At 36.7% G+C, this 26,906-nt stretch overlaps 2 protein-coding genes and 1 pseudogene across 9 annotated transcripts; 1 reads left to right on the plus strand and 2 right to left on the minus strand.

Moving 5' to 3' along the window:
• Positions 1-3,323: 3,323 nt before the first annotated feature.
• Positions 3,324-4,031, minus strand: LOC140524010 (uncharacterized). Of its 4 annotated transcripts, XM_072638531.1 has the most exons (3): positions 3,979-4,031; positions 3,763-3,861; positions 3,324-3,705 (listed from the first exon to the last, which is right to left on the minus strand). In XM_072638531.1, exons 1-3 carry the CDS (start codon positions 4,029-4,031, stop codon positions 3,324-3,326), a joined length of 534 nt encoding a protein of 177 aa, XP_072494632.1. The 4 variants fall into 4 exon arrangements, with proteins under 4 accessions (XP_072494632.1, XP_072494631.1, XP_072494630.1 ...); XM_072638530.1 differs by having other exon boundaries at positions 3,763-4,031; XM_072638529.1 differs by having other exon boundaries at positions 3,324-3,528; positions 3,586-4,031.
• Positions 4,032-12,808: 8,777 nt separating this feature from the next.
• Positions 12,809-20,112, plus strand: LOC140528505 (uncharacterized). 5 transcript variants are annotated; one of them, XM_072646391.1, is made up of 2 exons: positions 12,809-12,837; positions 19,273-20,112. In XM_072646391.1, exons 1-2 carry the CDS (start codon positions 12,809-12,811, stop codon positions 19,793-19,795), a joined length of 552 nt encoding a protein of 183 aa, XP_072502492.1. In that variant the 3' UTR covers positions 19,796-20,112. The 5 variants fall into 5 exon arrangements, with proteins under 5 accessions (XP_072502492.1, XP_072502495.1, XP_072502493.1 ...); XM_072646394.1 differs by lacking the exon at positions 12,809-12,837 and having other exon boundaries at positions 19,066-19,332; positions 19,462-20,112; XM_072646392.1 differs by lacking the exon at positions 12,809-12,837 and adding an exon at positions 19,066-19,254 and having other exon boundaries at positions 19,336-20,112.
• A 5,122-nt stretch (positions 20,113-25,234) lies between these two features.
• On the minus strand, positions 25,235-25,534 carry LOC140528507 (ubiquitin-conjugating enzyme E2 W-like; annotated as a pseudogene).
• Between the last annotated feature and the right edge of the window lie 1,372 nt (positions 25,535-26,906).

Here is a 26,906-nt window from a genome sequence, read left to right on the forward strand (position 1 = left end):
TGAACTTTCTTCTCCAGTGAAATAGTTGTTGCTCCTTTCTCTGGACACTGCCTGAACTCTTCTGAGTTGTTGTTTTTAATCACCCTCTTCTGCCTGACTGAAATAATCTACCCTCCATGGGTACGGAAATCCATCTTCTCCTTTAAAGTCTACCTCCAATCCTATTTCCTCTGTATAGCCTTGCCTGCTCACCTCAGTCTCATTTGATCTCACTCCTCTGGACTCCTGTAAGAGTTTTTGTCTTTACAGTTTATATGTCTAAGCATTTATATGTCTGTCTATCTATCTATCTATCTATCTATCTATCTATCTATCTATCTATCTATCTATCTATCTATCTATCTATCTATCTGTCTGTCTGTCTGTCTGTCTGTCTGTCTGTCTGTCTGTCTGTCTATTCTATCTATCTATCAAACTAAGGTTTTGGCAACTGATCCCCTCATTTCTTGGTAAACAGAGAGAGAAGAAATGGAAGTAGTGTCAGATTTCATACTTTTAGGCTCAAAGATTATTACAGATGAGAACTGCAGTCATGAAATTAAAAGGTGTTTGCTCCTTGGAAAGAGAGTCATGGCAAATCTGGATAGCATAGTAAAAAATAAGCAGCGATATCCTCTTGCTGACAAAGGTCCACATAGTCAAAGCTACGGTTTTTCCAATAGTAACGTATGATATGAGGGTTCGACTATAAGAAAAGCTTAGTGCCACAGAAATCAAGGCTTTTGAATTGTGGTGCTGGAAAAGACTTTTAGGAGTCTTGTGGAAAGCAAGGAGACCAAATCAATCAAATCTTAAAGAAATTAATTCAGGCTGTTTATTGGAAGTCAAATACTGAAGCTGAAGCTTAAAAGTGTTGGTTGCATAATGAGAAGACAGGATTCATTGGAAAAGATTCTTATATTGGGAAATATTTATGTCACAAGGAGAAGGGGATGGCAGAGAATGAAATGTATAGATAGTGTCCTGGAAAAATGAACATGAACTTGGACATATTTTGAGAGATAGTGGAGGACAGAAGGGTCTGGTGTGCAATGGGACTGAATAACTGAACAGCAAAAAGGAGAAGGCACCTAGCAATTTAACAGTTTCATGCGTATAAATACACCTGCATAGGTTCCTGGATTTAGAGCTGGAATGAACTTCAGATGTCATAGAGTCCAATCCCCACATTTTACAAATATGGAAATAGGCCTAGAGAAGTAAAGTCACTTTTTTCATTGTCACACAGCTACTGAGTATCTGAGCATATCATTCGTTACTTATATTTTTGTATACTATTTTGTGATATATCCTCTCCTTATATTGTATCCCCTAGACATCCAGTCTCTACTTAAACACCTTCAACAATGGGGTCACCCATTCCCTAGACATTTTAATGTTTGCAGTAATCCATTGGATATTAACACCATTCCTGAGAAGCTTGCTATCGCTTTGATTTGGATGAAAAAAATATTTCTTGCTATAACTACAGGTTACGATTTCTTTTGTTAGGCAAATTAGGTAAAGAATGGAACCAAGAATTTAAGGATGTGTAACAGGTCTGTATGGCTGTCAGATGGATCCATTGTACTGAAAATCCTTGCTATATATGTAGAACAGTCCAATAAATGTTTTATGACAATAAATGTCCTTACCTGAAGCACCTTTATTAAAAGGGGAAAATTGATTTCCTTTGTCAGCTGTTACTTTGCTAAAAATTCTGGTTTTTCATAGTCTTAATGTTTAAATTCACTGAATGTACAAAGGGCTATTTTGACTTTTTGTTGTTCATTTGTTTTAGTCATGTCCAACTCTTCATGACCCCATTTGGGGTTTTCTTGGCAAAGATATTAGAGTGGTTTCCCATTTCCTTCTCCAGCTCATTTTACAGTAAGGGAAACTAAGGCAAACAAAGTTAAATGACTTCCCCTGGGTCACAGAGCTAGTGAGTGTCTGAGGCCAGATTTGAACTCATTTCTTCCTGACTCCAGGTCCAGTGTTCTATCCACTGCAGCATCTAGCTGTCCTATACTGGTTATGTGACCCCAAATAAATTACTTAACTGTTCAGTACTCTAGATTACCATAAGTTACAAATATGGTGCTGAAGTGTTGGTATAGGAAGTTCTCTTACCTGGTCCTTCTCTATACAAATGAAATCACATCTTCTCCATTTCTTATGCTAAATAGCTACTCAACATGGTGTGATGGAAAGATCATTTTTACTGTATTGTCTGAAGGCCAGAGTTCAAGTTTTGCCTTTGATAATAGTTAGATGTGTGACTTTGGGAAAGTCACTTCTCTGCTCCAATCCTCAGCTTCATCATCTATAAAATAATGAAGCAATGTCAACTTTATAGGGTTGTTGTGAGGATTCCATGAACTAAGAAGGCAGTGTGATACAGTGGAGAGAGCATTTCATTTCAGTCAGAGAACTTGGATTCAGATCTCATTTCTGTTACTTCCTGTGTATTTCTTATGATTCACTTTTCTTCTTTCTTCCTCAGTTTTCTCATCTTTAAAATGAAGAGGTTAGACTAAATGTTTCCTAAGGTTTCATAGAACTCTATATTTATAATGAGAATATGAGAGTATGTGTAAAGCACTTTATAACCAAAAAGGTTTATTTGTAGTGTTACTGTATTTGTATTGTTACTGTAACTCTGTAATAATAGCTAACATTTATGAAGCATTTTAAAGTTTGCAAAGTTTTAACATGACCATGTTAGTCAGGCATTATTGTTATTCTATGATCCCCTATAACACTATGGATACTGGTCTGACTTTAAGTACCTACATAGAAATGACAATAGACCAAAAGTTACTGATGAAAATACACAAAGGAATGATGAGCTATGTCAATGTTTTCCATTATTTGAAAACTGGAGCTTTATTGAGACACAAACAATACAACATGAGGAAACGATGAAAAGAAATGTGGGATGGAAACACCATTTCTTTGAGTTCCAGATTCATCCAGGGTCACTCTTGGATATTTCTACCATGAAGCTGCCAGGTAGTAAGGGTTCTTCCGTAGGAGTTGAGCTCAATGACCCCTCAGGTTCCTTTTTAGATGGAAAACTATGATTTCCTCTATCCAGTGGTTTCTGAATGTTGCATGAAAACAGAGGGAGAAGGTTTATTTTGTTAACTGGCAGATTCGGGGTTAATAGCTTTTGTCTGAGACAAGGAAATAAAAGGACTATCACATAGATAGTAAACATTAGTCTTCTGTGACTCATCTTATAGCTGATTGGCATTAATAAACATAATTTCACTGATTCATAAGAGAAAGGGGAGTGATGAACTTGTTTTTATGTTTTGAATGCAAACAAGTCCTGATTCTCAGCAGCAGGAAGACCTGCAGCAGACTGGGCGGCAGCAGGGCTGGCAGCAACTGGACACACAGCAGCTAGGGCGGCAGCAGGGCTGGCAGCAGCTAGAAATACAGCAGCTGGGGCGGCAGCAAGTTGTACGGCAACAAGTGGTTTGGCAGCAGGAAGGGCGGTAGCAGGTTGGCTGGCAGCACACAGACTGGCAACAACTTGGTCTACAGCAGGTTGGGCGGCAGCAGCTGGACACACAGCAGCTAGGGCGGCAGCAGGGCTGGCAGCAGCTAGAAATACAGCAGCTGGGGCGGCAGCAAGTTGTACGGCAACAAGTGGTTTGGCAGCAGGAAGGGCGGCAGCAGGTTGGCTGGCAGCACACAGACTGGCAACAACTTGGTCTACAGCAGGTTGGGCGGCAGCAGCTGGACACACAGCAGCTAGGGCGGCAGCAGGGCTGGCAGCAGCTAGAAATACAGCAGCTGGGGCGGCAGCAAGTTGTACGGCAACAAGTGGTTTGGCAGCAGGAAGGGCGGCAGCAGGTTGGCTGGCAGCACACAGACTGGCAACAACTTGGTCTACAGCAGGTTGGGCGGCAGCAGCTGGACACACAGCAGCTAGGGAGGCAGCAGGGCTGGCAGCAGCTGGTAATACAGCAGCTGGGGCGGCAGCAGCCAGAGCCACAGCTCTGGCCAGAGCAGGTGGAGCCACAACAGGAACTGACCATGGTGTCGGTGGTTAAGCTTCGGGGTTTCTTTCAAGGTGAGTGAGGTATTTGAATTCTGGAAGACTTGCCATGGCGGCTTCTTATATATTCCCTTTCACGGCTGCTGTCAGTTGGTCTTGACAATTTATTTTTGTTTACCTTGATGAAATAGTGATTATCAAATTAAAAAATTTGTTTTTCTGATAAGAGGAATGTGTTTTTGTTCCTGATCACTTGGAATTCATCCTTTTGTTTTCCCTCCAAATGGTCTTGTATGTATCATCTCTTCTTATGGAATACTCATCACTATTTCCTTTTTTCTTTCTGTCTTTGACATCAGGGGAATCACATGACAACTTGACACTAGACCTTTCCTACTTCACTCTCCTGCTTTGTGAGTTTTATCCCATGATTCCTGCCCCAACAACACATAGACAATTAGATGACTTCTAAGGCTCCATCCAACTCTGGGATTTTGTAACTTCTACTAAGGTTAGTTTCCCATATTCTTTAGGGAAGGGGCCAAGGAAATCCTGCTCATGTTCTGCATCTGCCCTCTTACTTAATGTCATTCATATTCAGGGAATTTTTTAAAGTATCAATATTGGCTATTTGGCTAAACTTTCCTTCTTAAACCAAATTATTTATTTTTCACCAATCAAATCCAATTTGACCAGTGATGCCATGGTAGATCCACTGTTTTAAAACATTGTGCATTTTTCTGTCGTTTTTTAAAAAGAAATTCTTTACTCTAGAAGAAATGTGGAATTTCTATTACATAACCAAGCCATCTTTGATTCTTTCCTTTCCATCACTCCACATATTGATATCAGTTGCAGAATCTTGTTGAATTTACCTCCACAATATCTCTTCTATCAGTCACTTTTTCTTCATTCACACAACCACCACCCTAATTCAGGTTTCCATTATCTATCACCTGAAGTGTTGCTGTGGCCTCCTTTATTTGCTTCTTGCATTGCAAATCTCAAACTTAGCCAATCAATCCTCCACATAGACTGTTTCTGAAAAGAAATTATGAGTAGCTCAGAGATTAGATTTGGATAAGTTATATGTAACAGAAATGACAGCTAGGCATCACAGTAGACAGAGTGCCCCGTCTGGAGTCATAAAGACATAATTCTGAATTCACATCTGGTCTCAGACAGTTACTAGATGTGTGACCCTGGCAAGTCACTTAATCCTTTTTGTCTCAGTTTCCTCATCTTTGAAATGAGCTGGAGAAGGAATGGTAGACCTCTCCAGTATCTTTGCCAAGAAAAATCCAAATGGGGTCGTGAAGCTGCACGTGAATGAAATGACTGAATAACAACAAAACTCTAAATCCACCCTAATAATACTGAAGTTTTGAGGAAAAATGCTAACTCTCCAGATCAGAATTTTACACCCTTCCAAGTCAGGATCACATCTATCTTTTCAGATTTTTATATTTGCCTCTGACCCTTATGTTGTAGCCAATCTTGATGTACCAGCTTATCCCCAAACTCAGTTTCTCACCTCTGATTTCCATGTTGCTCATTTAGTGTATCTCATGCCTGAAACGCACTCACATCTCCTCTGTACATGTTAGGAACCCTTATATCTTTCAAAGCTCAGTTGAGGTAGAATCTCCTACTGGCTACCTTTCCTGATCTCCTCAGTTTTATGTGCTCTCTTGTTTCTGAACTGTCTTTGTATTTATTTTGCATTGGTTCATTGTTGTGCATGATGTATTTTTCTTCATTGCTACTTGTATACCCCTCTTCTGGCCAAGCACTTGCTTCTATATATTATAAAAAGACAAATTTAAGATTTTCTCTTCTTCAGAAGGACTAAGGCCAAAGGCATAATATTTTCCCATGGTGCATTGGTTTCTTTCTGACAGGGGCTATTTTTTTTTTATCTTTGTATATAACTGTGTACATAGTAGGAGCTTGACAAATAAATGCAATTGATTTAAATTTATTTAAATCCAGGTCAATATCCTCAGATAATCAGGAGAAGTCAGAGTTCTAGTTATAAGACACAAGCCCTGGATTACTACAAACATCTCCTCACATTAGTGCTTTATGATAACACTGTCTGAGAGAAAGGAATAAACACTAAGCACAATGTTAGAGGGACTTAATTATTGGTGCTTAAGTATGACTTGGGAGAGGAAACTAATAGGAGCAGTGATGGGAGTAGGCTTACTGGAACCAAATAAACAGGTAGAGACTTCATAAGAACACCAGTGTTTGATAAGCAGGAGATTTGGTAGGCACATGGAATAGGTGGGGAAAAAATGGCCTTATCTGACTTCACAGTATACTCAGAGATGGATTTTGGGCTAGGATATATTGGCTGATTAACAGATGAGAGAGTAAAACAAAGAGTATAGAGTATACATAGTTGTATGGTGAAGGGGTTAAAATTTGTGCCTGTTGTTCAATGAGAGGCTTATTCAATTGGGTATATGAATAGTCTTAGGTGAAAGACAGTTGTCAGGAATCAGGGACTTGACAGAGAAGGAATATTGTCTTTTCTCTTTCTATCTCTCTCCCCTCACCCTGTTTTACTCTTTTAGCTATTTTTTCACAGATGTTTGAAGTATCAAAATGCAAATCAAAGTCTATCAGGGTAGAAGTCCCAATCAGAACTCAAATCCTGGCAGTGTTAAGTGTGTGACCTTTGACAATAATGCCCCCACTTTTGCTTTTAACCAAAAAAAATTATGCCCTTCTCCACACTTTTCATAAAACAATCTACATCAAAATTTAAGCATACATTTTATTCATATAAAATTAGAAATTCATTACAATTTTACAATTACATAATGACACAAAGTAACCTTAAATATACATTAAAGATAATAAAATACTCAAACAGTTTTTGCTATTTTGGAATTTTTATATGTAGAACTTTAAAAATAAGAACTATTATTAAAATGATTAATAATGTGATGGCTGAGCTAAATTAGGAAACATCAAAAATATCTTATAAATTTATTTTCCATAATTCCAACTTTTTTTTTATTAACGATCAATTTATCCTTCAGAATTTAATGTATGAATTTGGGAAATATGAACTGACTTGTTTTGAGTAATCAGCTTTTTAGAAAAAATGCACCAAATATATGTTTAAAGAGAAAATGTCTATTATAAAATTCTGTTTATAACAATATAGAATATATTTAGTATACAATTATATACATACATATTATTAAGTATCACTAAGAAAAAAATGACAGTTTCTTCTTTTAGGTTAAATATCCTTTAAAGATCTTTGGCAGAAGAAGTGTGCTTCATGGTAATAAAGAAGTTTCCTATACCATCACCATATTATCCCACAATTTTACAATGATCTTTCATTTTTAACAGACCATTTCTTTTAATCAAAATCATTATTTATGTAACAAAACTCTCTGTAGCTCTTCACTCATATTTCTCCATACAAGTGGTTGTTACAATGGAGCACACATGTCCAAATTACACTGGGAGTCACATTTAAAACAAAAACAACTAATGCTTGTAGACTTCTATTTTGTCTTGATGGATACAGCTCATTAATTGCACTTTATCAATATAGAGTTCAATAATGTTCTTGTGTTCCATAATTTTCAGTTTTCAATTGTCAACTTTATTGAAATTTTATTTTGATGTATCAATATCAATTTAAGATTATGTCCTGTTCTGATATAATTTGTAGTAGAAAGAAGGTAGTGGCTTTTTCATTCTGAGCTTTCCATGACCACATGAGTAGTTTGGTTCCATAGCAATATGAGCAGCAGAATAGAGGTGCCAAGTTGGTAATGTTTCCTAATCCATCCTGAGGCATGATTTCACTTTTGGTCAACCCTAAAACTCTTAATTGGTGTTGGAAAACTCAAAAAATTGCATAAGGGATCTTAATTTTTTAAAAAAGTGCTCCTAGAAATGAATTTTATTTTATAATTGACTAAACTTCATCATTGCCACTTCCATTGTAATTCTATAAAATTAAATAATTTCCATTTAAAATCTCTTACTTATAACTAAAACTTATTGTACTGTATAGTTTTCCATTTAAAGCTATGTCAAATTCAGATTAAATTTTTACCCTGGAAGCCCCTTTCAGTTTTTAGTGGCTCATCTTGTTCCCTATAAATGATACCAAACTTTGAATACATTCATTTCTTTCCAGTGAAAGATATGAAACTTTGGGTAGGAAAAGTCAAAGCAGAGAAGAAGCAAGCAGGGACAATGAACTTGGTCCCAGGGCAGAGCAGACCTCTGTACATTTTCCCATTCCTTCATTGGCATGCATTTGCAAGGACAATAAGTCCATAGGTGTCACACTCTTGATCTTTTTCTAGTTAAGTTTAATTCAAAGAACAAAAATCTATTTTCTCTCTTTTGTACCTTCCCACTCCATTAGTTAAAACTAACAAAAACAACAACAAAAGTCTGGGGACAACAAATATTCATACTCAAGCAAAAAAGAAATTTCTCCATTGCACTTGTCAAAAAGATGTATGTCTAATTCAGCACTTTGAATTGGTAACATCCCTGTGATAAGGTGGGTAGAATGGTTTTCATCATCAATCATCCTGAATCATGATTGACTGTTTCATCAATGAGAGCTCTTAAGTCATTCGAGGTTTCTTGTCTCAACATTATTCTTGTTATTGTATAAATTATTCACCTGGTTCCTCATACTTACCTGCATATTAGTTCATATGAGTCTTCCCAGGTTCACTTGTCATCACTCATGGTATAATAGTATTCCATTGTATTCGTATTTCTTGGTTGAAAGATTAATAACAGGTTAGTAACTTTGGGGACATAGTTTTAATTTGCCTTCCAAAATAGATGGACCAATTTGCAATGCCACCAATAGTGCATTAATATACCTGTTTTCTTATAGCACCTCCAATATTTGTATTTTTCCTTTTCTGTTAACTTTGCCAACTTGATGAAATTGAGATAGAAACTCAAAATTACTTTTCTTTGTTATTTTCTGAGAAGTAGTTATTTAGAGCAATTTTTCCTATGATTGCTAATAGTTATATTCGTTACTACTTATCAGTTAGTGAATGGCTTGTATCCATATAAATTTAAATCTCCTCTGTGTTTAGTAGATATATAGACATGGGTAGTTGTAATATAACTATAGGTTGCATTATATAATAATATATAAATTATATAATATATAATATAATTATAGGTACTTATAAGTACCAAATCATTTTGAAGGTTCCTTCTTCATAGTAGAGTTTGATATCTGGTACTGTTAGGCCTCCTTCCTTCCCCTTTTTTTCATTACTTGCATTATTAATATTATGTTCTTGGTAACTGTCTGCCTTATCTACCCTAAGTTAAAGCTCTATAACTAAGAATTAATGGTTCTTTATTCTGGGTTCTCTTTCAAGAGGTGATCAGTGAATTCTTTTAGCTTCTACTTTGTCCTTCAGTTCTATGATATCTAGGAATTTTTTCCTTTATAGTTTCTCAATATATGATGTGCTAGCTCCTTTTTTGACTATGGCTTTCAGGTAGTCCAATAATTCTTAAATTATTTCTCCTCCATTTATTTTTCCAGATCAGTTGTTTTTCCTATGAGATTTTTCACATTTTCCTTTATTTTTCAATATTTTGAGCTTATTTGATCAGTTCTTGATGTCTTAGAGAGTAATTAGCCTCCACTTGTCTAATCATAATTTTTAAGGAGTTATTTTCCTCAGTAAAATTTTATACCTCTTTTATCACTTAGCCAATACTGATTTTTAAGGAATTATTTTCTTCATTATTTTTTGTGCCTCTTTTGCCAAGCTATTAATGTGCTTTTCATGATTTTCTTGCATCACTCTCATTTCTTTTCACAGCTTTCCTTCTATCACTTACTTCATTTAAAAATTTCTTTTGATGTTTTAAAAGCTCTTTCTGAAGCCCTTTTTAGGAATTCTTATTGGGCTTGTGTCCAATCTGAACTTTTTCTTTGAGGCTTTGTTTGTAGATATTTTCAGTTTCATTGTCTTCCTCTAACTTTGTTTCTGAGTTTTTCTGTCATAGGAGATTTTTATTCTCAGGTTTCTTTTTGTTATTTGCTCATTTTCCAGCCTATTTCTTGACTTTGGATGTTATATTAGAGTTGGGTTCTGCTTACCTCTGGTTCAGCGGGAGGAAAGATTGCACTGAGCTTCAGGCTTTTTATGTTCTGCTGTTTTCACAGGTTTTTCTGAAAGTCTGTAAATTTTTGGTGCTTCCTCCAAAGCAGTATGATCCAGGGTTTGGTCTGTTCACTGTCCTCCTTGTCTGTGCTCTAGTCCTTGCTCAGACATGGCACCTGCTCCTTTGCAGCTGCAGTAACTCTTCTTTGCCCTATAACGGCAACCTTAAATAGGGTATCAGAAGATGGAGCTTCCAAATTACACCTAGTACTGCACCTAGTGCTAGTGTGGTGGTCTGCATGGAATATCTTTCTTACCAGGTGTTCAGTCTCCTTACTGACACTGGGCATTAATTATTCTTAGTGCTGCCTCCACTGCTGTTGCTGTCACCTATTCCAAGATCAATAGCTAGTGCCACTTTTGCCATGCTGCCTGGCCAGTCATTACCTCAGGGTCTATAGATCTTTCTTTCAGTCCTTTTAAACTGCACTGGCTGAAAAAAATGACTCACTGTGACTTTTGTTGTTGTTTTTCACTCTGAATTCAGTTTGATACGATTTTAAAAGTTGTTTAGAGGTGTGTAGGTTGCGAGAGCTCAACAACGTTTTGGACTTCACTCTGCCATTGTGGCTCCACACCCCTTTCTCTTCATGTTTTTTTTTAAAACATGTTCAAGTTAAGAGTCGAAGTAAATTGAGTATTACATACAGACTGCAGTATCTTAACAGTTTTCATTTGCTTGACTCTCCATCCAAACAAATTACATGTGGACCTAGAGTCTTCCTCATTGCTCACAAGTTAACCAAGATGGTATTCCTTTTTTTACTTTCTTCCCAAACCAGTATTCTACATGTGAAAAAATGGTCTTTTGGATATAAAATGGATAATTTTGATAACATTAAATTAAAAAAAGTTTTTGCACAAATGGAAGTGATATAACTGAGATTAGAAGAAAAGCCCAAAAATGGTAGGGGGATTTTTATAGCAAGTTTCTCTGATAAAGGCTCATTCCTCAAATATATAGAAAAGTAAATCAAATTAATAAGAATGCAAGTCATTTCTCAACTGATGAATAGTCAAAGGATATGAAAACACAATTTTCAGAAGAAGAAATGAAAGGTATCTCTAGTCACATAAAGTGCACTAGTCCATTATTAAATAGAGAAATGCAAATTAAAACAACTCTAAGGTAGCACCTCACACCTATCAGATAGACTATTATGACAGAAAAGGAAAGTGACAAATGTTGGAGGTAAAAATTGGAGCACTAATGTACTGTTGATGAAGCTGTGAAATGATCCAGCCATTCTAGAAAGAAATTTGGAACCACTCCCATAGGGCTATAAAACTATGCATATCATTTGATCCTGATTTTTTAAAAAGGAAAAGGACCTATATTTACAAAAATATTTACAGCAGCTCTTGGGGATGGTAAAGAATTGGACATTGGCTGAACAATGTGGTATATGATTGTAATGGAATACTATTGTGCTATTAGAAATGATGAGCAGGATGCTTTCAGAAAATCCTGAGGAGACATATTCACTGAAGAAAAGCAAAGTAAGTAGAACCAGGAGAACATTTTACATAGTAAAATGGTATAGTATCAAATGGTATAGTCTTCCAATGGTATAGTCTCAAAAACCCCTTCCTCAGAATCTATGAATAGAATGGTGACTCCCTAAGACAAACTAAAATTGCTAGTACTACAGCAATCTACCTCCAGAGAAAGAACTGATGGAGTATGAATGCATGTCAAAGCACATTTAAAAAAAAAAAACTTTTTCTTTTTTTTGGCCTGTGTTTTCTTTCACAACATTGCTAATATGGAGATATGTTTTGCATGACTGCAGTTATTCATTCTATCAAATTGCTAGCCTTCTCAAGAAGGTTGGGAAAGGAGGAAAGGAGAGAATTTGGAACTCAAATTTTAAATAAATGAATGCTAAAATTATTTTTACATTTAATTAAAAGTAAAATATAAACATTTAAAAATTAAAAAAATAACTTAATAAAACCATCCAAATCATAAAAAAGGAAAAACGGTCTTTTGACAAACACGAAGGAACTGCATGCCATGATAGCCAGTCGCCACTTCTATAGTGACTATGATATGGCAACTCTGAACTATGATATGACATAAAAGCAGATGAAATTGACCCATGAGAAAGCTTAAGTCACTCACGTGGCCAACTTTTTGAATAATGAGTGCCTGGAGACTACTCTACACAAATGAAGAAAAACTAGGAGTAATTCTTAAACAGAAGACTGAATAAATATTAACAAGAAAGGAGATCAATTTGTCTATTCAAATAAAAATATTTGACCTGACAAATGTCACTGACTGATTTGATAATCATATTTTCTGTCATGAAAATGAAAAACAAAAGAATTACTTTGACTTGCTGGAATCTTCATAGAATAGTGGAGCCTAAAAGATCCCCCTAACAAAATAGAAAATGTGAGACTGAAGTGTCTCAGTCACCTTGAAAGACACCCAGAAGCTCAACCCACCAAAACCATAGCCAATGCCTGCTGTGGCTTCACTTGCTCTGACTTGAGCTGTGGCCCCAGCTGCTGCTGCTTCAAGTCAATCCACTGACAGACCCCCTGTAGGATCAACTGTTATTAGCCCACCTTCACTGTCTTCACCTGCTGCCACCCCAGTTGCTGTATGTCCAGCTGCTGCCAACCTTACTGCCAGTCAAGCTACCATGTGTCCAGGTACTGCCAGTTCTGTTGCTGTCCTACCTGCTGCCAGACCATTTGCTTCAGAACCATCTGCTGCCACCCAATCTGCTGTAGATTCCTCTGATGCTGACCTCTGAGACCTGTGTGCATTTGCTCACTGTCCCCAACTCATCCCAGATAGGCATTAGTTGCCTTTCTTCTATGGATCTGCTTTCTAAGTAGATGTCATGTATGACAGTTATATGTTGACCTGTGAAAGATCCCTTTGGAAACTTACACCATAGACTGGGTATTCAGGTTGAAGCCTCAGTCCAAACCATCATCTCAAGTGGAAGAAATCAAATGCCCTATTTCCGAATACCTCCCTCTACTTCCCCCAGCTGCTTAAAAATGTGACTATGCTAAAGCATACTAGCTTTAGAACTACAGAAAGTGCTCTCCACATCAATACCAGTATTTATAAATGTGTACAGTGGTTTGTATTTTCTGGATTTAGTCCTCTTTCATCTGCCAGCTGAAACTGATTAAAGCAAAGAAAACAGAGATATTATTAAACAGTAGGAATATAGTAATATGAAGAGGACTAAATCCAGAAAATACAAGCATGTCCAGTGATTTTCTCTCTCCAGCTTGTGATAGTCTTTTGAGAGACCATTGAACCTTGAATTGTCTCTAAGAACACTATTTTTCATATCAATAACATTTGCTTGTCTAGAGAATATGTATTCTTTTAAAATAATTTATTTTTTTCAAAATTTTTTAAAAAATTATATTTAGTTTTCAGCATTCATTTTCACAAGATTTTGGGTTCCAAATTTTCTCCTCATCTCTCCCCTTCCCCCACCCTGAGATGGTAGATTACACCTTCCTCCAGTTGGCCCTCCCCTTTACTATCCCCCCTCTTATCTCCTTCCCCTTTACTTTACTGAAGGGAAGATAAATTTCTATACCCCACTGCCTGTATATCTTATTTCCCAGTTGCATGTAAAAACAATTTTTAACATTTGTTTTGAAAACTTTGAGCTCCAAATTTTCTCCCTTCTTCCCTCCCCACTCACTCCCAATGACAAAACAAGCATTTCAATATAGGTTATATATGTGCAGTTATGCAAAACACCTCCGTAATAGTCATGTTGTGAAAGACTAACTATATTTCCCTCTATGCTATCCCTCTTCCCAGTTATTTTATTTTCTCCTTTGACCCTGTCCCTTTTCTAAAGTGTTTGCTTCTGATTACCTCTTCCCCCAATCTACTCTCTCTCTTCTGTCTTCCTCCCTACATCTTACCCCCTTCCCCCCTACTTTCCTGTAGGGTAAGACATCCCATTCCCTCTTTAAACCAAATCCAATGCAAATATGGTTCACTCATTCCTTCTCACCTCCCCTCTCTCCCATTCCATTGTGAAATATTTTTCTTGCCTCTTTTATGTGAGATAATTTACCTGATTCTATCTCTCCTTTTCTCTTGCTCCCAATATATTCCTCTCTCATCCTTTAATTTTATTTTAAAAATATCATACATCTATCTATCTATCTATCTATCTATCTATCTATCTATCTATCTATCTATCTATCTATCTATCTATGTCCTACAACTACTCTAATATTGAGAAAAGTCTCATGGGTTGCAAATATCATCTTTCCATGTACACATGTAAACAGCTCAACTTTAATAAATCTCTTACGATTTCTCTTTCCTGTTTACATTTTCATACTTCTCTTGATTCTTGTATTTGGAAGTCAAATTTTCTATTCAGCTCTGGTATTTTCATCAAGAATGCTTGAAAGTACTCTATTTCATTGAAATTCCATTTTTCTCCTGAGAGATTGTACTCAGTTTTGTTAGGTAGGTGATTCTTCATTTTAAGCCTAGCTCCTCTGACCTCCAGAATATCATATTCTAAGCCCTTCAGTCCTTTAATGTAGAAGCTACTAGGTCTTGCATTAGCCTGATTGCATTTTCACAATACTCAAATTGTTTCTTTCTGGCTGCTTGCAATATTTTCTCTTTAACATGGGAACTCTGGAATTTGGCTACAATATTCCTAGAAGTTTTCTTTTTAGTATCTCTTTCCAGAGGCAATTGGTGGATTCTTTCCACTTCTATTTTACCCACTTGTTCTAGAATATCAGGGTAGCTTTCCTTGATAATTTCTTGGAAGATGATGTCTAGGCTCTTTTTTTGATCATGAATTTCAGGTAATCCAATGATTTTTAAATGATCTCTCCTGGATCTGTTTTCCAGGTTAGTGGTTTTTCCAATGAGATATTTCACACTGTCTTCTATTTTTTCATTCTTTTAGTTCTGTTTTATAATTTCTTGATTTCTTATAAAGTCATTAGCTTCCATTTGCTCCATTCTAATTTTTAAGGAATTATTTTCTTCAGTGAGATTTAGGACCTCCTTTTCCATTTGGCCAATTCTGTTTTTTAAGGCATTCTTCTCCTCACTGACTCTTTGGGTTTCTTTTGCTATTTGTGTTAGTCTATTTTTTAAAGTGTTATTTTCTTCAGTATTTTTTTGGGTCTCCTTTATCATGTGGTTCACTCATTTTTTATGATTTTCTTGCATCACTCTTATTTCTCTTCCCAATTTTTTGTCTACTTCTATTACTTGATTTTCAAAATCCTTTTTGAGCCTTAGGTTGAGACCAATTCATATTCCTCTTGAAGACTTTTGATGTAGGAGTTTTAACACTGCTCTCCTCCTCTGATTGTATCCCCTGATCTTCCTTGTCACCAAAGTAAGATTCTATAGTCTGAGTTCTTTTATGATGTTTATTCATTCCCAGACAAACACTTCACTTTCTAACTCTTTGTCAAGGTATAACTCTCCTTCCAGTGGAGGTGGGTGTGGGTATACTGTCCCAGGCTTCAAGGATTCCCTACTGTCTGTGGACCCAGAGTTCTGGAAGCAGCCTCTGCCATTGCGGCCACTGCCATAGCTGCTACCACTGCTGCTATCAGCCACTGCCACCACCCCCACTGTCTTGGGGCTGGGACTAGACCTGGCCAGTCTGCTAACTACTCCTTCATCCAGGTCCTACAGAGTTTTCCCACTGACCTTCCTGGTGTTTGTGGGTTGAGCAATCCAGAAAGAGTCTCAGCTGCCAGTGATTCAGTTCCCCTGCTCCTGCCCACCTGTGGGTGTCACACTGTGCTCTGCTCCCTGCCTGGTGTGAAAGATCCTTCCTGTCAACTTTCCAGGTTATTTTGGGCTGGGGATCTGTTTCACTCTGTCATTTTGTGGGTTCTGTAGCTCTAAAATTTGTTTGCAGTCATTTTTACAGGTATTTGGAGGACTTTGCAGGAGAGCTCAGGGAAGTCCCTACTTTTACTCTGCCTTCTTGGCTCCACACCTTAAAATAATGTATTTCTTCTCTTCTTCCAAGTTGTCCTTTGTTTCATTGTATTTGGATTACCAGTCAGTTGTTTTTTGTTTCCTTCCCTTTGAAGAGATTTGCCACTGTGGATTCATATTTTTTGCATTTTGCAAATTATTTCTGCTATGCAGACCAGAATTTCTGCCATTTGTGACCTTCTAACTTTTCTCAAGATTCTGATTTATATCATGAACAATTCTGAAATATCTTGCTGCATTTTCATGCTCTCTCAGGATTTTACAGTGCTCTGTTTTCATGAGGTATTGCTTTAATTTCCTTTCCCTTACCATTTTTAGAGGTTTGCAATCTTCCCTATGGTTGGGTGATCATCTTCCCTTCTAATTTTAATGCCTTTGTTGATTTATGTGTATTCTGCGTTAAGTGAATTTTCTTCCTTTTGAAATCTTTTATTTCCATCACTCACTTTCTGACTTTTCCCTCTTTGATGGAAGATAGTCCTCAAAGCTTGGATTTCAATTCTCTCTCAGCCTCCACTGACATGCCAGACTTTGTTTTTCACAATAACTGCCTCATATGATTTATGGGAACACAAGACTGACCTTAGCTATATTTTAGTTCCCTTTCCTTCAGTACCAGTATATGCACACACATGTTGGCCCCCTGCCCTCATTCCTGCCATTCTTTAGGTCTGTAGTTAGGCTGAATCACATCTGTCATTTTTTCCCCCCAGGTTGGGGGAAGGAGAGGTGGAGATCCTGGGCAGAGCTTCCATAACTTTGGAGTCCTTAATTTGGGGGTTACTCTAGACAGCAAAAAATCCCAACCTACCCCCATATCTTGTTATCCTTCACATGTAGAAGTGTAAAATTGATGCCTTCTTCTTGATGAAATAGGACAAAAGGCAAAAGGCAGGAGTGGCAGAGACTTTTCAGCAGTAGATAAATCAATGAATGAGCCTCAAAGCATAAGACCATGGGTCAAATTTATTTATCTGCTAGAATTTGGAGGCTTAATGAGGGAGGGGTACTGACTGGTAGTGTCGTACTTTAGCACTGTACTCTGTTAATTCATAAGGTATTGACCTTGCAGAACTTCTTACTTTCTTGTCTTTTTTATTTTGGCTCTTAATATGCTACTTCTAATGTATGATTTCTTTTGTAGAGTTTTTTTTTTTTTGAGAGCTAATGGGAACTAGAGAAAATGACTAATTCTCCATCTTGTTTATCATATGACTCAGAAGTCAAAACTTTCTCTTCAACCTGGTTATACATCACTAGGGGATATTATTTCATTAAAAATGGTTGATGAAATAAAAAAATAAACTTAAATTTAATTTTGGAAAATTCAAATGATCAATTATAACTAGTTTAGTCTTATTTTTGTTTGTTGATTGCAGAGGTATTTTTGGAAACCAAAGTGAATCCGTTTGAGAAACATACCATTTCTTATAGTACTTTTGATTTCCATGGAAAAGGAAGTTTATTCAAACTTTAAGCTCACTTTTCCTTAGGTTCAAATGCAGCAAGGAGCATAATTATGTTACCCATCTGTGTAATGAGCCTAAACTGACTGATAATGAAAGTGGCAAATTACTCCCATGTTAATCGCTGATATTTGCTCACTCAAAATTAACCTGGCTTAAGAATACAATAATAAATAATTTTAATAAATATTTAACAATATTGTTGATCATTGGACAGATCAAGAAAGTTCTTACATAAAAAATGGTACCTGATCTGTATGTTGAGGAAAACTAAGGATTCTGTGAGTCATAGGTGAGTTGGGAGAACATTCCAGGCATAGGTAGAGGATTAGGTAGCCTACATCAAGACACAAATGGAGAAGGTTCACTGTCATTTATATAGAAAAGGAAGCAGGCCAATTTAGATGGAATGTTGGATACATGAAGAGGAATAATGTGGAATCAAGTTGGAGATAGACTGTGCAGGAATTTAAGTGTCAATGAGAAGAGTTCATATTTTATAATAGAAGCAAAAGGGAGGCAATGAAGATCCTTGACCATGGTCAGACCTGTACATTAGGAATATTATCTTCACAGCTGTGTAGGGGGAGAGACAATTTTGAGACTGGAAAAAAAACAAGAAATATATGTTCATTTTGACTCATTTTGGACAGGGGTTGTAGGGAGAATGGAGAGGTAGGGAAGGTAGTCAACAAAGGAGAGTGTCTCTCTGTCTCTATCTCTATACACACATACACACAAGTCTGTGTGTATAATTCATATGTATTTGCATATATATATATAGTATGTATATGTGTGTATGTGTATCAACTAAACTGAGTCACATTTTTCCATTATCACTAATATTTCACAAAAGTCTACATGGAAGATCCTAAGTGTACTTGTAGCCAATCAAGGATTTATCTATTTCTGGATTCAGTTTAGTTATGGAATCAGTGGGTCACTTACCAGTCACATTTTCTTACTCTCTTGAATACTTCTTAAAAATACTTCACTATGAGTCACACGATGATGCATAGGCAGGAGAGAGATCTGTGGGATTCTCTGCACAGTAGGAGAAGAAAATGAAGAAAAGAGAAACATAGTAAATAGACAAAATTCCATGAATAAATGAAAAGCAAATCATGATTTAATAGAAAAGTTCACCATGCAGGGTTTTTTTGGCATATTTTTGTATGTATATTGTAGAGGGGGGAGGGTTTTATTTAGGCATAGGTTGGAGGTAACTTCCAAGTCTGATATTCTCTGTTATTTAGGACTGTGAATTTAATGTCATATGTAGCAAATTAGATGAATCCTAAAGGGTTAAAGAAATAACTTCTTTTCCATTATCAACACAAATTACATAATTTAAGGAGCATCTTTATTTCCCATCTCGCTAAACAATAACAAGGAAATAAGTTGTTAGTGATAATGGTTGTCACTCAGAAATAGTATTTAAGAGGCTCAAGGAGCTGCAGGACTTTCAAACTCAAGTTACTCACTCACCTGGAAACAAACTCAGAAACTCAATCCACCAACCACCATGGTCAGCTCCTGTTGTGGCTCCACCTGCTCTGGTCAGAGCTGTGGCTCTGGTTGTTGTGCCCCCTGCTGTTGCCGCACTGCCTGCTGCTTCAGGCCTCCCTGCTACCAGAGCACCTGCTGCAGGACCAACTGTTACAGGCCCACCTGCGTTGTGTCCACCTGCTGCCGCCCCAGCTACTGTGGATCGAGCTGCTGCCAGCCCTGCTGCCGCCCCAGCTGCTGTCTGACCAGCTGCTGCCAGCCCTGCTGCCGCCCCAGCTGCTGCCAGACCACCTGCTGCAGAACCACCTGCTGCCGCCCCAGCTGCTGCCAGACCAGCTGCTGCCAGCCCTGCTGCCGCCCCAGCTGCTGTCTGACCAGCTGCTGCCAGCCCTGCTGCCGCCCTAGCTGCTGTGGGTCCAGCTGTTGCCAGCCAAGCTGCTGCAGACCAAGGTGCTGTCAGTCTGTTTGTTGCCAACCAACCTGCTGCCGCCCCAGCTGCTGTGCGTCTAGTTGCTCCCGGCCATGCTGTCGACCCAGTTGCTGTATTTCTAGCTGTTGCCAGCCCTGCTGCCGTCCCACCTGCTGCCAGACCACTTGCTGCCGCCCAGTCTGCTGTGGCTCCTCCTGTTGCTGAGTTCCCGCTTCTTCATATATCTGCTCACTATTTCCATTCTTCTCCAGACTAATATAGTTTCCTCAAATGTACTAACATGGCAAAATTATTGATGACATCATATTATAAGTCAATGTACCTGCAACCAGTGTGGAAAACTTAATTCCTTTTATTCTCTGTCTCAGTCTGGTTAAATTAGTATCTTCTGTTTTCTCCAGCACCATAGGAATGAAACTTTTAATGCTTAATGTGTCAGCTATGAAGGTTCAAACCTTACATTCTGAACCATAACAAATATTCAAGAAGAAGAGCAGTTTCAAAGTAGAACTTTAACTTCCAGTTACCAAGTCATCAAGTCCTTAGAATGGTCAGGTTTTCATCTCTGATACCTCTACTTTATAGTTTTATAGTGTCTTGTTGCTTGTGTGTTTCCTAATAAAACTTTACTTAATCATATTGAAAATTGTGGGTGTTACTAATAATTTCTTGAGTATTCCTTAAAGGTTATTCTTTTTACTTTAATAATATTTTATTTTTCCCCAATTACATGTTCAAACAATTTTAATTTTTTTTAAGTTTTGAATTTCATCTATTCCTCCCTCCTCTTGCTTTTCTCCGAGACCATAAGCGATTTGATGTATGTTTTATATATACATATATATGTATATATGCAATTATATAATACATTTCCATATTAGCCATTTTGTACAAGATGATGAACAAAAAGATAAAAAAAGAATGAAATAAAGGGAAAAATAGTATGCTTCTGTCAATATTCAAATAATATCAGTTTTTTTTCCTCTGAAGGTGGATAGCATGTTTCATCATGGGCCCTTTAGAATTATCTTGGATCATTGTATTGTTGAGAATAGGTAACTCTTTCACTATTCTTCATAGTACAATATTGCTCTTCCTGTGTACAATGTTCTGTTTCTGCTCACTTCACTTTGCATCAGTTCACGTAAGACCTCTCAGGTTTTTCCGAGAGCATCCTGCTCTTCATTTCTTATAACACAACAGTATTCCATCACAATCATAGACCATAATTTGATCAACCATTCCCCAATTGATGAGTATGCCCTTAATTTCCAATTCATAGTCACAACAAAAAGAGCAGCTATAAACATTTTTGTACAAGTAGAACCTTTTCCCTCATAAAAGATTCTTAATCAATTATCATTTCTTTGAGTAGAAGAGTACACATTTCTGTAGCGCTGATATTTTAAAGAATGATATGCTGGGCTAGAACAACAATTCAGTCAAGCCAGCATTCTTTCAATGAGTGGCCTTGCAGGAAATCCTATTTAATAGGCCTGAATGGAGGTTTTGCATGATTGGGGAATAGGTATATTTGTTGGCTTGGTATGACTGATGAATGAATATGTTTGATTGATGTGTGTGATTGATAGACAGGTGTGGTAAGTGATCAGTGGGTGATTAGATGCCACCCACAGGGCAGGCAAGCCAATTTAACAGAAAAGCATTCTGTGGAGAATCAGGAGGTAGGCTGAGACTGTACCAGGTAAGTAATGTCACTACTCTCACTTCAACTAATACCTCTCCTTAAAGCCTGATGGAGATAGCCTAGAATTCTAAGCCCAAGAACTCTGGAAATACCAGTCCCCAACCTCCAGATTACATAGCATCCTTCCAGCTCAGCCCTTATCTTCTAGGGATTTACCCCTTGTGAAGATGAAATGTGGCAACTGCCTCTATAAGTAATACAGTAGTGACCTCCTCAGCATCCATAGCTACTGAAGACTTGAAAAAGAAAACTCACCATTAAAGTCCAGTTTTTGTCACTGTCAAAAAAATTCAATAACATGAAGATGAGTTTATCAGTGAAAATAACATTAAATAGGGTACATTATTAGCTTATTTGATCTTGAATCCCGAGGACCGTGGGGCCTTTAAATATTTTTTTGCAGTTTAAACCTACATGTGTTTGCTTTCTCTCTTAGAATGTGAGTGAGTTCTTTAAAGCATGAACTGTCTTGGTTTCTATTTTCATTCTGAGGTCTTAGAATTCTGCTTCACACATATTAATTACTTGATAAATATATCTACATTCATTCATGGTAAATGTTTGAGATGTACATTTGACAAGTAGACAAAATATTAGGTAATACTTCATGGGCCAAAGACATATGGTACATCTCAACTACTCAATGCTAATGGAGCCAGATTGAATGGTGATAAGAATAGGATCCTGGAGAAATGGGCTGAAGCCTTCTATAATGTTCTTAAAAATCAAAGCCATTGACCATATACCTCAGGTTGAACTCAATCCCTCTCTAGCTGAACTTCCAACTGAAGAAGTTTTGGATACCATTATGCTCTTCTCATATGGCAAAGCACCTAGTGTTGAGTATATTCTAGCTGATATTTATAAGGCAAGTAGTCCACTGCTCATACAAAAACTGACTGAAATTTTCTGGGTTATGTAGCAAAAGGAGGTTATCTTCCAGGAGGTCAAGGATGCCTCCATTGTTCATCTCTATAAAAGAAAAGGAAATAGATTGTCCTTTGACAATCACAGGTGAGGTGTCTCTCTTAGTCATTTCTGACAAGACTCTTGCCAGAGTCCTCCTTAATAGGCTTATCCTTCACCTGGAAGATGGTCATCTACCTCAGAGTCAGTGTGGCTTCAAAATGGTCTGAGGAAGAGTTAATATGGTGTTTGCTGCTCGACAGCTCCAGAAGAAATGCCAGGATGTCTGTACACAACATCCATTGATATGACCAAGTCCTTTGATAGTGTCAGTCATGAGGGTTTATGACAAAATTTGGTTGCCTGTAGAAGTTCATCAGTATTGTATGCCATTTCTATGACAATATGCTTACACAGGTTCTGGATAACGGATGACACTCTTGAACTTTCTCAGTTACCAATGGAGTGAAACAAGGCTGTGTGCTTATTCCCATGCTTTTTAGCATGATGTTTTCAGTGATGTTGTTGGATACCTTCAATGAGGATGAAAATGGCATCAAAGTCAGCTACTGCACTGGTGGTAAATTATTTAACTTGAGAGTTGGTGAGCAACTTTTTGTTACAGATGATTGTGCACTTAGTGCAGCCTCTGAGAGTGAGATGTAATAGGACAGATTGAATCTCTATTGCTTGTTCTAATTTTGGCCTAATAATTAACATCAAGAATACAAAGGTTATCTGCACCATCTGTATATGGAACCAGCAGTTACAGCAAATGGAGAAATTTTTAATGGCATGATAAGTTCACTTACTTTGGCAGATACTTTCCAGGGATCTACATAGAGAGGACAGGAAAATGTACATTTGTCTTTTGAACAATGTGGTCAGCCAATTAGAATTATGCTCTCTATCTGCTTGACAGTTCAGTTTGAGAAAGAACCTCAGTGTCTGTTACCAGGTGATCTTCACAATGAAGGAAAAAGTACATATATTATTATGTGCCAAGTATTGTGCTAATGCTAAATACACAAATAAAAAAAATGAGCCAACCCCTTCTTTTAAGGAGCTCCCATTCTAATTTGGGGAAACAACACATAAAAGTAAGTTCAATTATAGAGCAGATGGAAAATACTCAGACCTATGATTTCACTGGCAGGGCTGGTGGCAGCACCATCTTAGATAACACCAATAGGTCAGAAGGCAAGGCTGAGCTCTAAAGGCCATAGAAATCAGGGAAGATGGTAAAGCTGGCAGAACCATAGGAGGACAGGAGAGGCAAAATAGTAACTCTTCATGATCTTTCACCTTACTATGAGGAATAGTATTCCTGACTCCCATCTTATCCAATATGTGTGAGTATTTCAGGAACCCAAATGACTCTTGGATGATTTGGGATCATAGAAATTAAAGGGAGGAAGATACCTCTGATGGTGTGAGGTCTTTCTGCTTTTCGTCTGACTTGGATACAGAAATACTAAATAATTCATTTACAGATCACATTGACATAAAAAAGTATTAAAACATATGAAAGCTGAATTATTTAATCTTAACAAACTAGAGGATAAAAGGAAAAAAAATTAAATAGATAACTTCATGAAAGGATCTGAAACTCTCACCCCTTTCAGATCTGTGGGTACTGTCCCCAGATGTCTTCAGAAGCCCATGTAAAGAGCTACCTGTTCATCAAGATCCCTGAATCCCTCAGAGAAAAATAAAATGGATGGTCTGCCTTTTAATAGAAAGAGCAACAACCTTGCCAACTAAACACAAAAAAAGAAGTTCTGATAATCAAAGAGATAAATTGGAAAAAAATAATCCTAAAAGCTAGTTTTGAGGTGGGGGGGGAACTAATAAAATAGATGAGCCATAAATTTAAAAAGGACTAATAAAGTACGTAACCTAAGCTAACATTTTATTTTTTTCCAAAGCATTAAGCCTCTGTCAAAAATGTATTTGTTTCTTTATAGTACAGGATTAAAAGACAAGATGGTGCTTACAGATAAAGAAAATGTACAAGAAAATATTTTGACAAAGTTTTTCAATTAAAATATTACAACATTCAAACGACTTAAAATATAACAAAAGAAATGAGATGACAAACAAATGGTGTATGGATTTTTTAAAGACATAAATAAATGAAATATTTTGAAGGCAGCAGAGCTCATGCTGATGGTTTGCAGGAAGTAACAGTGCAATCTACCTGGAAAAAGTTTTTAATGTGCAAATTATAAGTCCAGTCATGGACTGCTGCAATTCAATGATTACTGCCATTTTTTCTTCCAAAATAAAGCCATGATTAAACCATTGATATGCTATATTACTCATGCCTTTACTTCACAGATTCAGTAGCAATATACAAAAAATGTATTTATTTTCACCATAGCGATAACATATTGTACCTCTCTGCCAATGTTACCCAAAAACCTTTCATATCAAAACAATCTGACAGCACATAAATAATTCAATAAATATGCAATGATCTTTCATTACAACTCTTCATAAATGCATGTTAATTCATGCTGCTAACCTTAGGATCACAGTGCATAGAATCCATATATTAAATGACTTTTGAAGTTATAATAGATCCTTCACTTTATTTATAATCCCATAATAACTAATAAACTCATTTCATAGGCCATGTTATGCATTTATCATTTGCTGGCAGGAGTAAAACATTTCCTCCTACCAAGATCCATTACCTGCAATGAGCATCTCAAAACTGCCAAGATGTTATTATTATTGCACAATACATGGAGGAACTGAGCATTTTCCAAAAGCTTTTAAAAATAAAAATGAAATTGTTCTGACATTTCCTGACACCTGCATTAATACTTGCATGATTAGTAATGTATGTTAGTTGCTTGGACTGAACCAGTGATCAACACGTGCCCAGAGTGCACATGAGTAAAAATGCAGAGAAAGGAAGTAGTCTTCATTGCCTATAGGTGATTTCCAGTCAAAAGTTAAAGTTCAAAGTGCTCATTTTCTCAGCAGGGCTATCATTTGCTAAGAGGTTCACAATGGTGACATCAACATGTATCATCATGGTACCACCATTTTGTTTTCTTTTGGTTCTTGTTACATGTTCTTACATAGAAAAAATTATCTGGTGGTCACCTCTGAGGAGAGGCAAAAGGATATCAACTACTAAATTTAAATAGAAATTGAAACTTCTGCCCTTCATATAAAGTACCTGGTGCACCCTCCATATCTACAATCCACTGTGTAATTGAATTCAGAACACTCTTTTCATTCAAAGTCATTCCTGTAGGAGGGTCATTTTGCAAAACCAATAATTTTTTTTGCAGTCATTTTTGCATTGATACCATGATAGACCCATTCCCCTCTGCCTGGTGCAGTCTAACCTGAATTTTTAAAAGGGAGAAAACTTGATTTATCTATGTCAAAAGTAAAAAAATATATAACATATGAGACTTATTAGAAAATATTTTCTATTCATGAATTTGAGTGCAAATTGAAGTAGAACTTCCTCACTTTTAAAATGTTTTTGTGATATGACTAATATAGAAATATGTTTTTTCATGATTTCACATACATAATTGATATCATTTTGCTTGCCTTCTCAGTGGATAAGGGAAGTCATCAATAAATGAGGGAGAGGTGGGAGAGGAGAGAACTGCAAATTCAAAATTTAAAAAGAAAAGAGTATTCAAAATACATAAATTAATTTTCAAAAAGAAAGTATTTTCTAACAGCAATATTGTAATGATAATCAAAGGTGAAAGATTTAGCTACTCTGATAAATGCAATGACCTGTGACATTTCCAAAGGACACATGATGAAAAATCCCGTCTCCCTCCACAGAGAGAACTGATGAACTCTGAGTCCTGAAAAGAAGCTTATTTTCTTTCACTTTCCTTATTTTTCTTGCTTTTCTTTTTTGCAGCATGCTTGCCATGGAATTTTATTTTGCATGACTCCATATTTATAATGGATATCATATTTCTTAACTTCTTAATGGGTGAATATTACTGAGAGCTGTGAGATGGGGGTGGAGTAAGAAAGCGTATTATCACCATTATTATTCAATATTGTCCTATAAATTCTAGCCATAGAAATAAGACAAGAAAAATAAATTGAAGGAATTAGAATAGGTAATGAGAAAACAAAACTATCACTTTTTATGGATGAAATGAGATATACTTTAAGAATCCACTAAAAAAAACTACTTGAAACAATGAACAACTTTAGAAAATTTGCAAGATATAAATCAATCCCACATAAGCCATCACCATTTCTATATTTTATTAAGGAAGAGAGAAAAAGAGACCTTCTATTTAAAATAACTATAGACAATTTAAACTACTTGTTAGTCCACCTGCCAAAACAAACCCAGGAAACATCAGAACGCAATTACAAAACATTTTTACACAAATAAAGAGAGATCTAGACAACTGGAGAAATATTAATCACTCCAAATATTAATAGGTCAAGCCAATATGATAAAATGACAATTCTACCTAAGTTAATTTGCTTATTCAGTGCCATATCAATTAAACCACCAAGAAAGCATTTTACATAGCTGGAAAATATTAATAACAAAAATCAACTGGAATTCAAAAGGTCAATATTATCAAGGGAATAAATGAAAAAACAATGTGAGAGTAGGTTACCTGGCAATACTAGATTTCAAACTATATTACCAAGTGGCAATCATAAAAAAAGCAATGTAGTACTGGC

This window comes from Notamacropus eugenii, chromosome 2 (genome assembly GCF_028372415.1).
Source record: "Notamacropus eugenii isolate mMacEug1 chromosome 2, mMacEug1.pri_v2, whole genome shotgun sequence".
Lineage (NCBI taxonomy): Eukaryota > Metazoa > Chordata > Mammalia > Diprotodontia > Macropodidae > Notamacropus > Notamacropus eugenii.